The sequence below is a fragment of the Elgaria multicarinata genome, chromosome 1, assembly GCF_023053635.1.
Source record: "Elgaria multicarinata webbii isolate HBS135686 ecotype San Diego chromosome 1, rElgMul1.1.pri, whole genome shotgun sequence".
In the NCBI taxonomy this organism is placed as follows: domain Eukaryota; kingdom Metazoa; phylum Chordata; class Lepidosauria; order Squamata; family Anguidae; genus Elgaria; species Elgaria multicarinata.
In genome coordinates, this window is record NC_086171.1 from 190564745 (window position 1) to 190582392 (window position 17648).

The window sequence follows — 17648 nt, forward strand, 5'->3', positions numbered from 1 at the left end:
GGTATTCTACAGTAACGGCCCTCTAAGTATTGTGAAGGCATAGTTTCTGGCAACGCCAGAAATGCCTTTCTAAAGGATGCTACTGGTAACTCATGTACATAGCTCTCAAATACATGAGTTTGTTTTGAAAAATGCAGGTGTGAGAAAATGATGATTTCTTAATTACTTCTAGATCATGTTGGGAATGAAACTCGCCCACTTTATTCTTTATATTTCTCTGAATCTGATCTAGGGTCCGTTTCTTGAGAACGTGGGGTATTAAATCAAATGCTAACATTTGCTGTTCACAATTTGCTGTCCAGGCGGTCTGTCAGTGAGATTTCAACTATTCTAAAAAACATTTTTCAGGTGTCCTAAAATCATCCATATTAAGAAGTTTAAAATAAAACATAAACATAACTACAAAAATATAAAATTGTACTGGCATAGCTGGTGTCTGCTGGTGTAGAAGAGGGTAAGCCAAGCAATGTTTTAAGAAATTTATTTTGGGTGATTTCCAAATGGGTTATCTTTGTCAAACCCTAAATCTCTCCCTCATAGGTCAGCTGTGGGAGCACTTTGTCTCTGTAAACTCTCAAAGCAGGGGCAATCATGTAACTCCCTTTAGTTCTAGTAAAGAAGAGAACTGCTTACGAGGATCTCAATGCCTTCAAAGCAGAGGACATCAAATGATGGGACCAATTACCGCCATCAGTAAACCAAACCCCAAGGTAATTAAAATGCCTCCCTTGTTCTATTATTTGTCCACCGAGGTACCATTTATGCTTGGGGGGAGGGGGCAAACTGTACAACTTTTGTCTTGTTATAATTTACACTTACGAGCCTTGCCCTCTTTTGTATCTGGTCAATCTACTATAGCTCTTGCAGCTTTAACTGTTGCGATGAAAAGGGGATTTCACCAGGTGTTGCATGCATGCAAATGTTACCTGCTGAAATTCCCTTTTCTATGCAACTGTTAAAGATACAGGAGCCTTGTCCTCCTTTCCATATAGTCACCCTAAAATAAGGTATTCTCCCTATGAAAGGCATCACATTTCGCATGGGTAACATTTGCATGTATAGCTTAACTGAGCAACATTTTCACCAACTCCTATCTGAAAAGCAGAAATGCTATGGATGCTAATGCAGGGTGTAATTAGGAGCGGGAGTTTCTGTTCCTGGATGGGAGCAGGACAGTTCCAGGATTGCTCAATGGCAGTTTCAATGGCACATTGTATTTTCTCATTGCCATCACATTAATCTGTTAAGCCGCCCAGTGCGCCCAGCCCTGCTCTCCTCTCTTTGTGTTCTGTGAATGGCCGGGGGCTAATTTGTGAAATGGTGTTTGAGTTCCATCATGAATGGATTGCTACAATACTCTCTACATGGGGTTACCTGTGAAAAGAGTCCATCAATGTCTGTTGGCTCAGAGTTGCTCTAGGAAGGTCTACCTTTCTGTTGTACGATCGGTAGGTCCGTCTGGCACAAACGTGATCACTGGAGGTGCAGCAGCATGGGGAACTACCCGTAGGTACCAGTAACATTTTTGAACCACGTCCTTTTAGATTAGTACAGGATCTTAGATTAGTACATGCCTATAGATGAAGGATGGAGTCAATCCAACCTTCCTGCAAGGTAGGCCCCGGACCAAACGTCCTGTTGTCCCCGGCCACCCCTCGCCCTAGCCCTCTTCCCAACTGGGACAAGCCAGAGATTCCCAGAATAAAACACACACACACTGAGCTTAAGGGCCAAAACAAGTTTAATACCATTCAGCTAAAACTAACATGTAAGGTTTCGGCCAGAGGTAACAACAAATGGGGAAGAAAGGGAGAAGAGGACGGGAAGGGAGGGGAGTTAAAGGAGGGATCACAAAAGGATAATGTACTAGAAGCCACAGCTCCATCTAAAACCTTCAAACACACAACCCACCCCCAGCCATAAAAGCAGCTAGCCTTGTCTCAGGAAATCCAGACATTTAAAATAAACAAAAGACCCTAGCTTACTCCGAGCAGCCATCCCAGGCTGACTTGGGTGTTCTTTCTCCAAAACCAGAACAGAAAATCCTCATCCAAACAGGATACCCTTTTGAATTTAGGGCCCCATGACCTCGCTGAACCAACCCCCAGCTCGGCCTGGCTCTTAACAACCCTCCCCTCTTAGGGAGGGCTTCACCCTCTCTCTCACAGCTAAACCCAATTATCCTAACGACCATGGAGATAACCTGCAGGTGAGAGGCCCAATCTGACCTTGGGGTCTCCGCGTTGAGAGTTCCACACTCCCACCTCCACTTAACATACCATCATGGCTACACAACACATACCAGAACAGATACAGAGCAGAAAGAATAATACAGTTAAAGAGCCAGTACAGCCCACAAACCAGCAAGGCCCCCTGTCCTTCACAATGCCCAGTCCATTATTTAAAATATTGATTAAAATAAGTACAAATAGATTTCTGAGCTTCATCAGAACTACTGGTGTTCCAGCATCTTTTTTTCTTTTTTCTTTTTTAAAAAACAAACATTTCCTGTGTTGCTTTCTGTTGGCCTATTTCTTTCCATTCTGGAAAGTTTGTTTGTTTTCTTTATGTCTTTAGATGGGTCAGAGTTGAAATTAGAGAGTAGATCATGCAAGTTCTTTGAAAGAAGATTGTCTGTACTGGAACCCAGGAGGAAACACCCTCAGGTTTCCAATACTTCAGGTTGTTGCAAAATGATATCTATTCTGTGAAAATGGGGCAATGTAATTATTGGATGTTTCTGAACAATGCAGCTGATATTAAGTATGAGGAAGATGAGAAAAACAATAACTCAACCTGACCATCCACCTCTATAAATATCAGCATTGTTCAGTTGTGCAGACCTATACTTCTTGACAGCACCATGAAGACACTGACAGCCTGTCTCCTTGTGGGGCTTCTAGTTCTTTGGACTGAATTACCCTCCACAACTTCAAATACCATCCCTGCAGCAGGTGAGACCTTAGAGAGGTATTGGTTGAACTTGGTTTTGAAGGTACAAAACAGTGAAATATATTTGTAGCAGTTAAAGTTGGCAAGGGTGACCATATGAAAAGGAGGACAGGGCTCCTGTATCTTTAACAGTTGTATGGAAAAGGGAATTTCAACAGCTGTCATTTGTATATATGGAGAACCTGGTGGAATTTCCTCTTCATCACAACAGTTAAAGCTGCAGGTGCCCTGCCCGCTTTTAAATCTGGTCACTCTAGTATAGCTCCTGCAGCTTTAACTGTTGTGATGAAAAGGAAATTTCATCAGGTTCTCCATATATACAAATGACACCTGCTGAAATTCCCTTTTCTATGCAACTGTTAAAGATACAGGAGCCCTGTCCTCCTTTTCATATGGTCACCCTAAAGTTGGCCACCCTTCCAAATAGCCAGTTCAGAGCTATTCTTACTGAGCACTGAAGGTGTTCCAAATTCTTGTGGCAGTAAAACCAATCCAATTCATGCAGTGCAAGACTTAGAAGAGTTTACTCAGGAGTTTACCCACTAAGTACAATAGGGCTTATTCCCATATAGGTATGCACAGGAGGATAGCAACCATGATCTCTCTTGAAGATCTTTCTGGTGAGGACACAGACTTCTGAGCTGTCCTATTTGTATTGAGGGAAGATATATATGTTTTTTGAGAATGTATCATCTTGGTCAAGTCAATGGCACATGATTTTGGTTAACCTCTGTTAACACGAACATAATGGAAAAGGGAGATCCAGTAAGTTGACCCTTGTAAAGCTATGGGCTAGGATCTTGAGTCATGATGGAAAGACTAACTGGCCATGAATACAGAGAAAATATCCTGTTGTGCCATAGTGCAGCTAGGTCTCGACCTCAGAGTCAAAATCTGCCCATCCCCTGTCAGCCCAGGGCCCCCCAAATGACCATCCAGAGAGTAGGAGGTAATGGGGCCAGCAGCAAACAGGTCCTGCATCAACACCTGGGCTGGCCTAGGACTGATGTTGCTTGTTGCAGCATCTTTTCTTCTTACGGTTCAAGATTTTAGAGTTAGGGGGCAGCCAACTGGGGATGTCTATGGTTAAAGATCCTCATTTTATTTTTTATATATATATATATATATATATATATATATATATATTTCATATGATATGTGCTACTTCCCAAGGAAATGTTTTTAGTATCAGAACAGAGGAAGCAAACCCCATCTTATTCCTGCTGTTATTGAACAAAGTGGGACTCATGTCTAGGGTGACCGTTTGGAAAGGAGGACAGAGCTCCTGTATCTTTAACAGTTGTATAGAAAAGGGAATTTCAGCAGGTGTCATTTGTATGCATCCAGCACCTGGTGAAATTCTCTCTGCATCACATCAGTTAAAATGCAGGAGCCCTGCACCCTTTTGTATCTGGTCACTCTAGTATAACTCCTTCAGCTTTAAATTGTGTGATGAAGAAGGAATTTCACCAGGTGCTGCATGCATACAAATGACACCTGATGAAATCCCCTTTTCAATACAACTGTTAAAGATACAGGAGCTCTGTCCTCCTTTCCATATGATCACCCTACTTACATCTGAGTAAATATACATAAAATTTCAGTGTATGTCTGCAGGCTTGTTCTCAGTTATTGGCACTAAGAGCCATTGAAATTGGTGGGATTTACCATGTTGTCAACATGCATTGGTTCAGGCAGCTACGCTTCAATTCTACGCCCACTCAATGTTAAACGTGTAGCTTTTAAGGAGGTTCGCCTGGCATCTACACTATATTCTTTCAGACACCAGGTGAAGACCTTTTCATTGTCTCAGCATTTTAACAGTCTATAAATTCAATTTTAACTTTGCGGTTTTAAATTTGTATTTCTGCACTGCTGCTGATTTTATCCTGGTTGTGCTTTTATATTGTATTTTATATCATGTTTTTACATGTTAGTTTTATACTTTGAATGGTTTTAATTTTTGTGAACCGCCCAGGGAGCTTCAGCTATTGGGCGGTATAAAAATGCAATAAATAAATAATAAAATTTAAAATAGAAGCTGTGGAATGGTGGTGACCCGGATCAGTGCAGTAGTATGCAGGGAAGGGGGATTAACCCCTTCCCCCATATTGTGATCATGATGGTAGCATTAAAATGTGTATATGGTAGTAATTGGATATTGGTTACGTCTACTATTTTTATATTTCAGAGAAACCTGGGAATTGCCCTCCAGATCCCTTTTTGTGCACCTTACCAGGACCTAATTCCTGCAGCAGTGATGGAGACTGCCCAGAAAAGGAAAAGTGCTGCCCCTTCAACTGTGGCACAATGTGCCGTGCTCCAAAGGTACAGGAATGTCTATGAATAAGGACTTTTCGAGTGCCTCATCTGTTTGTGTGTGCAGAACATGTCATGTGTCCTCATCTGCTTCTGTTTGCACAGTGTAGCACAGAAAACAAGGATCTTTATCCGAACATCAGTTGACCCATCAAAAGATGCAACTGTTTTGTATGCCTTCATCTTTGGGGCAGCATACAGGGCTAAGATCAAATCTTCAGAGGATATTTATTGCTGCAACCATGGAACCTATTTTTTGTTTTGTATTTCTGCTAACTGCGAATAGGAGTTGGGGCGTGGAGCATAGGTGTGTCCATCACATTTCATTAGGGTGTCCCCCCAGGGAATTTTTTTCAGGTAAACTTTTATTGAATATTCAGTCATAAAGGACTTTATTTTCATTCATCAAACTACAGAAACTAAAACTTAACTTATTTTTTATATTAAGAACTATTCTGTACTTAAAAATACAAATTTTAAAAATGAGACCACCTCCAAATGCCAATTTTTTGCTGTAGTGATAACCAGGTGTATACAAAGATACAGTCAATTTTCACGATCTTTATTTATTTATTTAGTGATTACATTTATATACCACCCCATAGCCGAAGCTCTCTGGGCGGTTTACAAAAGTTTAAAACAGTGAACATTCAAAAGTATACAAAATTTAAAACCATCAGAAACATAAAAACAACAGTATCCATTTAAAAACAACTGATAATGAGCTAATCCTAACTCTAGTCTACGAAATCTTATACCATAACGAATTGGTTCATCTTTAAGGTGCCATGGGACTCTGTTGTTTTTGCTGCAACAGACCAACGGGACTGGCTCTCAGGATAAAACTGATAGTAAATAAAATGACTCTGTGAGGAAATCTACACATCGATTCAAAGGCGCACTCCAGACGCAGGCAAGCGCCCCAAAGCTCCACGTGTAGACCCCGGCTTTGAGAGGCGGGAAAAGACGGCTTTTCTATTCTCAGTTTTCAAAGGGGAGATTCCCAGCTGCTGTTGATCACCTCCGGATTCTAATACTGAGCACGCTTACACGCGAGTAAATCCTGTTGAACCCAATTGGGCTTCTGAGTAGACATGTATAAAGGATTGCCTTGCTCGTCCGGGAAACTCCTCGCATTCAACCCGCGCTGCTGCTCTGCTGTTACCATGGAGAGACCAGGGCGTGGGAGGGGAGGCGGTGGCTGGTCGAACAGCATGTGTGTGTGTGTGTGTCTGTGTGTGTGTGAGAGAGAGAGGGAGTGGCAGCACGAGCAAGGCAACCCTATATACATGTCTACTCAGAAGCCCAATTGGGTTCAACAGGATTTACTCGCGTGTAAGCGCGCTCAGTATTAGAATCCCGAGCTGATCAATAGCAGCTGGGAATCTCCCTGTTGAGAACGGAGGAGAATAGAAAAGGCCTCTTTTCCCCCCTCTCAAAGCCAGGGTCTACACGTGGAGCTTTGGGGCACTTGCCTGCGTCTGGAGTGCGCCTTCGAATCGACGTGTAGATTTCCTCTGTGTTAGAGGAGGATGAGAGCCCAAGAGAGACCACTGATGCTTTGTTGCTCAAGGGCACACCCACCCACCCGCACTTAGAATTGGTGTCTGAATGGTGCAGCACAACTTCTTAAAGTGCTGGCCTAGCTTGTGGGGGAGGGGGGATGTGCCATCTGGGCTCCACTTCAGGTAGGTAGTAAAATATATGGGTGGTTGTCATGGAGAAGAGTGTTAGCAGTTGATATGGATGCATGGATGAGTGTCTGCCTGCATGTTACCGTATAAAGCAGCCTTCCCCAACTTGGTGTCCTTGTGAGGAATAAAGCGAGAAAGTTCCTTTATCTATTACCTCGTACCTTGGAGCAAAATTGGTGGTACGTGAGAAATCTCACTGTTTTCAGTCAGAGGCAGGGTTGGTGAGACCAGGTGTGGTCACCCGTTTCGAGAGGCTGGCTGCACCTTTCTTGGACACGTGCATGGTGAGGGAGTGGATCACAGGAAGGGGCAGAGAGGGTCTTGGGGGGGACTGTTTATGGAGAAAATGAACCTCCCTGTTATCTTCAGGGGGGAGCGCCGCTTCCCCCAATACTGTTCTAATTATTGGCAAGGGCACCGCCATGCGGCACTTTCAAAAAGATAAAGCAGGCACAGCAGCAACGCCTCCAGCTATCCCATCCCTGCCGGTCCACTGGCTGGACTCCAGATCTTAAACACAGACAGCGTACTGCACTGCGCATGTCCCCGCTGGCCTGCTAAGGAAAGTCAGCCAGTGGGCAGCGGGCTGGCCAGGATGGGAGCTGGAGGCGCTGCCACTATGCCTGCTTTGTTTTTTGGAAAGCGCAGCACACACTGCCGCTGATCATGGCAGCAGGGGAGGTAGTGGAGGCCACCCCCAAAGATATTAGGGTGTGCCTGGATACACCGGGCACACCCCTTATGCACGCCTATGGCGTGGAGAGATAAGCTAGAACTTAATAATAATAATAATAATAATAATAATACATTTTTTTCTTACCCGCTTCTCTGTTTGGCTCGAGGCAGGGAACAACAATAAGTATAAATACATAAAATTGATTAAAAACATAGAACACATTATTAAAACATCCAAAAAATATCATTAACATGTCAGGATTACCTCCAGACCTGGTTTCTCTTGAATGTAAGGACTTGTAAAGCCAATACATGCTCCTAGACATAGAAGTGAGCTTGTTCTCTGCTAGTTGCAAGGGATACATATCCCCCTCCATTACAGAATAAAAGTTCAACAGCTTCTTTCTTCCTTACTAATTTCCCAATTCAAGATCAAAGTTGAAATCACATATGTATTTATTGAAGGTGCCTCTGCGGTGACCTCCTATGCTGGGTCCTCTAAGAAATCCAAAGCCTTGTTAGCCCAAGCCAATCCTGCAGGGAGGCTGACAGGCACATTTTTCTCACTTGTTTGACATTTTTAAAACAGCTACACTGTTTCCTTCCCATTGCAAGCAATGGCAGGGAAAGTATTTACACCAGCTCCAGGTCCCACACAAATTTCCCCTATAGTGTAGGGTGACCATATGAAAAGGAGGACAGGGCTCCTGTATCTTTAACAGTTGCATAGAAAAGGGAATTTCAGCAGGTGTCATTTGTTTGCATGTAGCACCTGGTGAAATTTCCTCTTCATCACAACAGTTAAAGTGGCAGGTGTGCTGCCCTCTTTTAAATCTGGTCACAGTATAGCTGCAGTATAGCTCCTGCAGCTTTAACTGTTGTGATGAAGAGAAAATTCCCCCAGGTTCTCCATATATATAAATGACACCTGCTGAAATTCCCTTTTCTATGCAACTGTTAAAGATACAGGAGCCCTGTCCTCCTTTTCATATGGTCACCCTACTATAGTGTGTGTGTGTGTGTTTGTGTTTGGGGCTTGTGAGGATTTTGAATTCTGAAAACCCAAAGCCTCCCCCATCAATGAATGCCACACCCCTTGCCTCTCACCCTTTTCCACCCCTTATTCTGACATCAGGGAGGTTAGATCTGGGAGGGGGTATCTGATTTCGGATCTGCCCTTCTAAGGGGAGTCCTTTCTCTCTCTCCCCTACCCCTGCCCTGTCTTGCAGAATGAAATCTGAAAAGTCCTCTGCCCCTAAAATGACCTCCCAAGGACTATAAAATTCCAGTCTAAATGATTTGGAAATCTCTCTGTGTTTCAGTTAATGTGGATGATCAGAATTCATAAATTGGGCTTTCCCTAGCTTAAATGTCAACACTGCCTCACAAACCTCTATTTTCTGTGGGAAGCACTTTCCCAGTCACCTATCGGAGATGCTGGCCTATAGTGTCCTGTGACTAGATTGGCTTGCAGTCTTGAGCATCCTATTTTTTAAATTAATTAATTAATTAATTACATGTCTATACTGCCAAATAGCCAAAGCTCTCTGGGCGGTTCACATTTTACCACGGGGATTCCTAGTATCATGTGAAGAATCAAGTGAAGAAATGTAATAAGTCAATCATACACAAATGAAACCACCACTTGACTTCCTGACAACCATCAACGGGGACACCGACACTCTGTGATGGTAGCAATCCATACGGAATTCTGCTTGGGATTTAATGGCTGTCGTGTGGAGCATTTGTTCGAAGTTTTTGCATTTCCTTAATTTCCTTTGTATTTTCCTTACCATATTTAAAAAGCTGAAAATCAGTTTTGAAGTGAATTTCAGCTCATACGTTTATTTCAAGTGGTTCCTTGATCACAATTATTTTTTCTTCTCCCCCACAGTAATTTCCTGAATTATTATTCACAACCTGAGGATGGTGCCTTGGAAACTAACTCACCGTTGCCCTCTACAGGCCGCATAATGCTAAACAAATAAACATGGTGTCATGCAGTACCATTGGCGTTTGTGATTAGTGAGTCACATTATCTGTTTTGTTTCATGTGTGTGTGTGTGTATGTGTGTATTACTGAGCACAGTAAAGACAGATCAGCAGTAGCACCCTGATTCACAATTCAAGTTGAAGTGTTTAGGTTCAGTGTGCTTCTTTGTTCCTATGTAGCATCATTCAACAAGAAGCATTGAGGAGAATGGTGGCCCACGGACTGCAGCTCCATTGCCCTTGTAAACACATGCAAAAAGGGTCACAGACTAGAAGCAGGCTGATTCATCCCTCCCCACAAAGCAGAGAGAAAAACAGGAAGGGGCGTGTGGAGAAATGATCAAGGAGAGAGGGTGAATGGAGGGCTTAAATAGGTGCACATCAGGACAAAGCATTGCACATAGTTTTAGGATGACCACATGCATATCACCTAAAAGTAGGTGTAAACTGCCCAGAGAGCTTTGGCTATGGGGCGGTATAGAAATGTAATAAAATAAATAAATAAATAAAAATAAAAGGAAATGTATCAGCAAAAAAGGGCAAAAGATGACACAGATTTGCATAGCATTTGTATATGCTAATTTATTTGTATAAATGCACATTTAGAAACAATTACTGCAGTTTGAATAGAAAAAAATTACATCTCCCCCTAGTGGGGAAGCCTGTGAGCAGGTGATCTGTGTTCCTACCTGCTCAGTCGGTTGTGTAGGTGCATCAAGGCCCCTGCTCTCTCTTCTTATGGCTCCTTATATTTAAAGGAGACTTGGACCAGACAGTCCTTCACCCAATGGAACGGTCGAATGTTGGACTATCTTCTGACAGCCCTTCAATTAGAGGACAGTCTTTTGTAAAATAGGATACATTGCCACAATACAAAGCCTTCTGCTCCACTCACCCACACGCTTAAGTTGATGAATTACTCTTGTTTTATTTAGTATTACTTTTATATCCTGCCCATGCCCCCCTTGCAAGGAATCCAATGAGGGTTACATGGTTGTCTTTCCTCTCTATTTCATCCTCACAACAACCCTGTGAGGTAGGTTACGCTGAGCGTCAGTGACTGATCCAAAGACATCCACAGAGCTTCATGGCCAAGGTCTCTCGAATCCAAGTCCACCACTATAATCACTACACCACACTGATTTTTGACTCCAGAAGCCCACTAGATACAATAAGTCATAGTCAGAAAACCGTCCTAAATGCCCATCACATCCCTGCTTAGACCAGGAACTCATTAAAATCTTCCCAGGAAAAGGCCTCTAGGAGCAGTTTATAAAAGGAAGTTGAAGGCAAGACCCATGGTCTGCTAATCACATGGGGGGGGGTGTCCCTTGCGGCAAGGGGGAAGATTCTATTCTAAAAAGGAATAGAGTTGCCATGTTTCATGAGGCCTGGATACTGAGATGCAGGGGTATTGGTCACGAGCAAATGCGTGGTGTCTTGGCAGATTGGGGGGGGGGGCTTGTAGTGTCTCGTAGGAGCACAAGATGGCGTCTGGTGAGTCATGGGGATCGCCTGGTTGTGCTTTGTGCTTCTTGGTTGGCATCACACAACTTTAAAGGAGGCAATGCTGCCACCAGAACAAAAATCCTTGTTTATGTCCAGAGCAAGGTAATGCCTCCTTCCCCCCAGATGAGCTGAACCCTGATTTAAAGCTCAAATGCCACTTTAGCAAACATTTGGCGATCAATCCATTTGCAGAAGGGCTGCCAATCATAGAATAGAATCATAGAATAGCAGAGTTGGAAGGGGCCTACAAGGCCATCGAGTCCAACCCCCTGCTCAATGCAGGAACCCACCCTAAAGTATCCCTGACAGATGGTTGTCCAGCTGCCTCTTGAAGGTCTCTAGTGTGGGAGAGCCCACAACCTCCCTAGGTAACTGGTTCCATTGTCGTACTGCTCTAACAGTCAGGAAGTTTTTCCTGATGTCCAGCCAGAATCTGGCTTCCTGTAACTTGAGCCCATTATTCCATGTCCTGCACTCTGGGAGGATCGAGAAGAGATCATGGCCCTCCTCTGTGTGACAACCTTTCAAGTATTTGAAGAGTGCTATCATGCGGGGGGTGGAGGGACGATTTGCAGCAAGAGTCTTTCATATAGGAAGGGTTTAAAACTCCCCTAGCTCTGATGTTCCTATCAAGCCTCCTCCCACTTGCTGGCCACTTTTATTTGTTTTAAAGCTGAGAGATCTAAATAGGCATCTCTCTCATCACATTTTATTTTGGCCCTAAAATCACCAGGGAAGGAGCTATAGCTTAACCAGATTACTGGGTATCCAAAGCCTAATATCAGAGAGCCCCCAAGGAAGTTATCAGCTAAACCAAAAAAGCCGCTTTCTTCCAGCCCCCAGATAGAATCAACATGCTCATACCTTGATGCTTCTGGATCCACTTGTTCAAAGACAGAGATTTATAGATTTACAGCACACCCAACGCATTTTCTCACAGTTGTTGATGTGCCTAGGCTTCACGTGGCTTAGGTATTGAAAAAATCAAAAACGTGCAGCGTGCTATTATTGAGCAACATTGGAACTGCCCAGTTGCTATCCAGGTGCAGACTTTTCTGCCCCTTTGACCAATGCTTAGGTGTTGAGCAAACCACAGAAATGTCATGCGGTCCATATTGGGAGAAATTGCGATTGGGCAACATAAGAAAGGCAAGAAACTTGGCAGGCACTCAGTCAACTAGTAACTCCCTCTTGTTTCCCCATTATTAGCTCCAGGAGCCTTTATAGACACCCTCTGACAGCACCATGAGAACATGTTTGATGCTCCTCGTGCTTTGAGGAGGTGCAAAACAGAAACTGTCTCTAACCTAAAGCCTGTCATCTTTGCAGGAAGATGGCCAGCTGCATTTGGGCAACAAGGCCCTTCCACACGCCATACTGAAGGCGCATGCATGCGCCCCAAGTACGACCCCAAAACGATAGTGTGCACTACAGCCAGAAGAGACGGAGGAGGTGGCTGGGGAATCCGGGCGCGTCCTTGCTGCCGCCGCCTCCCCGCTGGCCTCCTGCTGCCTGGGTAAGAGCGACCTGGGTCGGAGAGCTCGGCTTCCGCCTCCGCCGAGCTCTCCGACCTGGGTCGCTCTTACCCAGGCAGCAGGAGGCCGGCAGGGAGGCAGCGGCGGCTGGGGAATCCGGGCGCGTCCTTGCCGCCACCGCCGCCTCCCCACCGGCCTCCTGCTGCCTGGGTAGGTGGCGGCTGGGGAATCCGGGCGTGTCCTTGCCGCCGCTGCTGCCTCCCCGTCGGCCTCCTGCTGCCTGGATAAGAGCGACCCGGGTCAGCCGAGCTCTCCGACCCGGGTCGCTCTTACCCAGGCAGCAGGAGGCCGGCGGGGAGGCGGCGACGGCAAGGACGTGCCCGGATTCCTCAGCTGCCGCCTCCTCCGTCTCTTCTGGCTGTAGTGCACACTATCATTTTGGGGTCGTACTTGGGGCGCATGCATGCGCCTTCAGTACGGCGTGTGGAAGAGCCCCAGGTGAGCCAGAGACAGCAAGGGGCTGGAGGACAGAGCTCTGCAGCAAGTGCCACACAGCCTCCCTGCGCTGCTAAGCTAGCTTGCTGCTCTCAGGTGCTGGGGAGGATGCCAGTGGAGGCTGGTGGAACCTTTTTCAGTGGGGCACTGAATCCACTCTGGGTTTCAGATGGAACCATTCAGAACTCTAAGGGGGCTATCCAAATCTCCATATTGAGTTCAGTACCCTGGATAGCTCTTTTAGAGTTCTGACTGGTTCTGAATGAAACCCTGTAGCAGATTCACTACCCCACTGAAATAGGAGCAACCAGCCTCCACTGGAAGATGCTACCTCATGGTGGGACTTGAAATAGGTTCCCATGGCCAGGCCAGTCAGCTTCTTGTCCTTCACCCGAGGCAATGAGATGTCTTGGGGTGGACCTGATCTGTGCTAAGGTAATACTAATTCTGCCCCACAAACCTCAAATTCTGCAACTGGTATGAATGACACAAACGGATGAAATGTGAATATTTTCTTGCTTTAGCTAGTTTTGGGGAGAGGTGAAGAGGTGCAAGATAATGAAGCCGTACGTTCTGAGTTGGAGAAAATTATTCAGTCCTTCCCTCCCAGCTTTTGAAATTTTATCAGGTGTATTGCCCAGATATTGTTTGCACAGAATCAAGCCAAGGCTATTTCACTAAAGATGCTTCTCAAATTCTCCTAATCTTAATTTTCTCTCTAGATTTGGGAGTACCCAAACTATTTGGTCTTCTTTCCGAAATGGGACCCATGTTTTAGGAATTCTCTATTATTTTATTTTTAATTTTTGAATTTTGTACAGAGCACCTTATGCGATGTTTGCAAAGGCTTCGAATTACTTCATTTCATTTGCATCGTTATTTGTTGCTATGGTGATTGTAAGCCTATGCGGCAGGGTCTTGCTATTTACTGTGTAATCTGTACAGCACCATGTACATTGATGGTGCTATATAAATAAATAATAATAATAATAAAATGCATGCTTATTTAGGGATGTTGTGGAGCCTGAGAATGGGGTGCCAGGTTCTACGAATGTCCATCCATGTTCACTTGTGCACAGTGACAAACTCCCCTCTGCTTGCCTCCTGGATCCCCGCTGGCCAAGCCACCATGCGTAGAAATGGTGGTTCGTGCTTTTCCATAAATTCAATGTTGCATAAATGGTGGCCATAAAGGAGCCATATAGTCAACATTACATGTATCAATGGTCCCTTTAACATTTACATTTATGGAAAATCAGGACAACCATCTGTCAGGTATGCTTTGAGGTGGATTTCTGCACTGAGCAGAGGGTTGGACTCGATGACCTTAGAGGCCCCTTCCAACTTATGTGAACTGCCCAGAGAGCTTCGGTTATGGGGCGGTAAGCAAATGCAATAAATAATAATAATAATAATAATAATAATAATAATAATAATAATAATAATAACTCTACTATTCTATGATTCGATGAAATGCATGAGCCACCATTTCGATGCAAAATGGTGTCTCGTTAAAGAGGTGGGAGGCCCCACGGCACTGCCAGTGTTTTCATTCAGTGGCTCACGCAGTACAGCAAGCAGGGGTCATGGCAGTGGTGGCTCAGCAAGTACCCAGCAAGAACGGAGGTGAGTCTTTCCATCCCTATGTTTATTTTTGTGCCAGGTTCTACGAATGTCCATCCATGTTCACTTGTGCACAGTGACAAAATACCACCCACACTCAAAATAAGAGGGCAACAAAAGGACCCTTAGTGCTGGCGAAGTGTGCCCCCCCCCATGAAACAGCAAGGGTTATACCTCCTTCTTTGGGGGCCTAAATTTCTCCCTCTCCTCAGAGGATCGATCAATTTGGGTGCTCTTCATCCCAGCACAAGTCAATGTTTGTTTGAAACCCCAATTTGCAATGTCTAGGGCAGGAGTGCAGTGTCTCTTTCAGCCAGAGAGCCAAATTCCATTTCGGAATTTGGAGGCTGCATTACAGTGGTGGGTGGGGCTGAAGGCACTGGCAAAAGTCTTCCTGACAAGGCTTGCCTGGCACCAACGCTACTATCTTTCCGGCGCCAGGTTAAGACTTTCCTCTTTGCCCAGGCATATGGCGGCACATCTTAATCACCCACATGTTTAGTTTTTTAATTGGTTTTTAATGCTTTATGTGTGTATGTTCTGTGTTTTAGAGTTTTAAATTTTGTATACTTGTTTTTATCTCAATTTTAGAATTTCTGTAAACCGCCCAGAGAGCCCTGGCTATGGGAGCGGTATATAAGTGTAATAAATAAATAAATAAAAAAATAAAAGGGGCAGGGCCAAATACATGCATTTTTTGTGCAAAGCTCTTACTGCCAGTCCCTAAGCCTTAGGATAGGCATTTCAATTTTTTAGAATGGGGTAAAAACTGCAAAAAAGATGGAAAACTAGGGTGCCCATATGAAAAGGAGGACAGGGCTCCTGTATCTTTAAAAGTTGTATTGAAAGGGAAATTTCAGCAGGTGCCATTTGTATATATGGAGAACCTGGTGAAATGCCCTTTTCATCACAACAGTTAAAGCTGCAGGAGCTATACTAGAGTGACCAGATTTAAAAGAGGGCAGGGCACCTGCAGCTTTAACTGTTGTGATGAAGAGGAAATTTCACCAGGTTCTCCATATATACAAATGACACCTACTGAAATTCCCCTTTCAATACAACTGTTAAAGATACAGAAGCCCTGTCCTCCTCTTCATATGGTCACTCTAGGTAAACCAACATTGAAAAAAATATGGAGTAACTCTCTGTTTCCCAGTGGTATCAAATAGTGCTGTACTGAATCCTGCCCCCTATTTTAGGGAACTTTTTCTCTCCCTGCAAAAGAAGCATTTTTCCTGCCTCTTTTGCAGGGAGGGGGAGAATTTTGGAGAAGGGGAGAGGGACGGTGTTTCCACATACCCTTTTAAAGTGAATCCCGTTTGTTTAGTGTTCTTCTTCCTATTTTTTTTAAAAAACAAAAGCAAAACACCCCGGTACTTGGAGGAGCGCAGCAGTTCTTCGTGAATGCCTATTGGAAACCATGTGACCTCTTCCTGTCCAATAGGCATTCAGGAAGAACTCATGGGCTCCTGCAAGTGCCAGGGGTGTTTTTTTTTAAATAAAAAATAGAAAGAAAAGCCCTCAAAACTTTCTACACTTAAAAAAGATATGTAGCAACCCTGACCCCTCACCGAGAAGAAAATTCTTCAAAATTCTCACCTCTCCCAGCCTCTTTTGCCAGAGTTTTTGTTTCTCCCCCACTCCCCACAAAATGCCAAAATGGAATAATCAAAATTTTCAGCACAGCACTAGTATTGAAGAATGTGAAGGCTCACTCTCACAGACTTACATACACAGCAATTTTGTGTACTTTATGGTGTGGCACAGAACAATAGCTTTACTAGCATTGGTTCCTTCCTGTATGTATTGTATTCTATTTACTTATGAATTAAATTTACATCCCGCCTTTCTACTGAAATTAGCACTTAGAGTAGTTAACAATGAAATGCAAATAAAATAACAAGATGTTATAATTAAAACATTAAAACTGAAATAAAAACACATCCCAATAAAAGCACATCAATAGAAACACATCAATAAAAAGAAACACACACAATAAAAAGAAACACACACACATCACTCAACAGATTAAAACCTACTTTAGCAGCACATCAGTTTAGATGCCAAAAGCCTGTCAGAATAAAAATGTCTTTGGCTGCCAGCAGAAAGGAAACAGGCTAGCCTGGCTTCCCTTGGCATGGAGTTTCAGAGCCTGGGAGAAGGCGTGAAGAAGGCCCTACCTTAGGGTGACCATATGGAAAGGATGGTAACACTTTCTGTCCCAGCCTTATCAGAGGCACATACTGAGATCTGATGGGGGCCTATTTGTGAGTGGGCCTTTTCGGTGGTGCCCCTCCCCTTCGAATTGTAGAATTCTCTCCCTAGGGAAGTCTATGCCTCATGCCTTCTTTGTTGACTTCTCAGTGCCAGGCAAAGACCTTTTATGCTCCCAAGGGTTTTTAAAAATAAAATAAAATTGCTGCTTGCTTTAATTTTTTAATCATATGCTTAATGTTGCATCTTAAAATCGTCTTTCTCCATGTTCTATCTGCTTGGTTATTCATCTCTTTTAAATTATTTTGAATTATTGGTGCTGCTATTAAAATTATTTTTTAATTGTTGATGTTATCATTGCTTCTATCATATTTGCTTTTATTATGTATGTAATAAATAATAACCCAAGCACAACCCAAGAAACTACCTGGAACTACCACTTCCAGAATGGGACATGTCAGCAGAGCTCCCTTCTGCAACCTCCACTGACTTGTTGCATTGAAGCATTAATGATGGTCAATGTCTGGTTGCGCTAGCAAGTGATACTTTCTTGTTGCGTTAGCAGTTATTCCTGTATTGGATACTGCCCCAAGGGTCTGAACATCATAGAGGTCTTCTGGTTTCATGGATCTTGTATCTTGCTTCCCTTAAAAATATATCGGGTGTAATTTTCATCGAGAACTTCCTTAAGAAACAGATC

The 17648-nt window shown here is 43.8% G+C and overlaps 1 protein-coding gene across 1 annotated transcript; it reads left to right on the forward strand.

Annotated features, from left to right (window-relative positions):
* The first annotated feature begins 2832 nt into the window (after positions 1–2832).
* LOC134394577 (waprin-Enh1-like) lies at positions 2833–9631 on the forward strand. Its single transcript, XM_063120161.1, has 3 exons — positions 2833–2954; positions 5144–5280; positions 9535–9631. The coding sequence occupies exons 1-3, from the start codon at positions 2864–2866 to the stop codon at positions 9535–9537; spliced, it is 231 nt and encodes a 76-aa protein (XP_062976231.1). The 5' UTR covers positions 2833–2863; the 3' UTR covers positions 9538–9631.
* Positions 9632–17648: the final 8017 nt, after the last annotated feature.

What these genes read in the sequence shown, in the direction of transcription:
- LOC134394577 (XM_063120161.1), top strand. Translation starts at nt 2,864, where the DNA reads ATGAAGACACTGACAGCCTGTCTCCTTGTGGGGCTTCTAGTTCTTTGG. An exon ending in AAATACCATCCCTGCAGCAG is followed by an intron (nt 2,955 to 5,143) that starts GTGAGACCTTAG and finishes TTTATATTTCAG; the next exon opens with AGAAACCTGGGAATTGCCCT.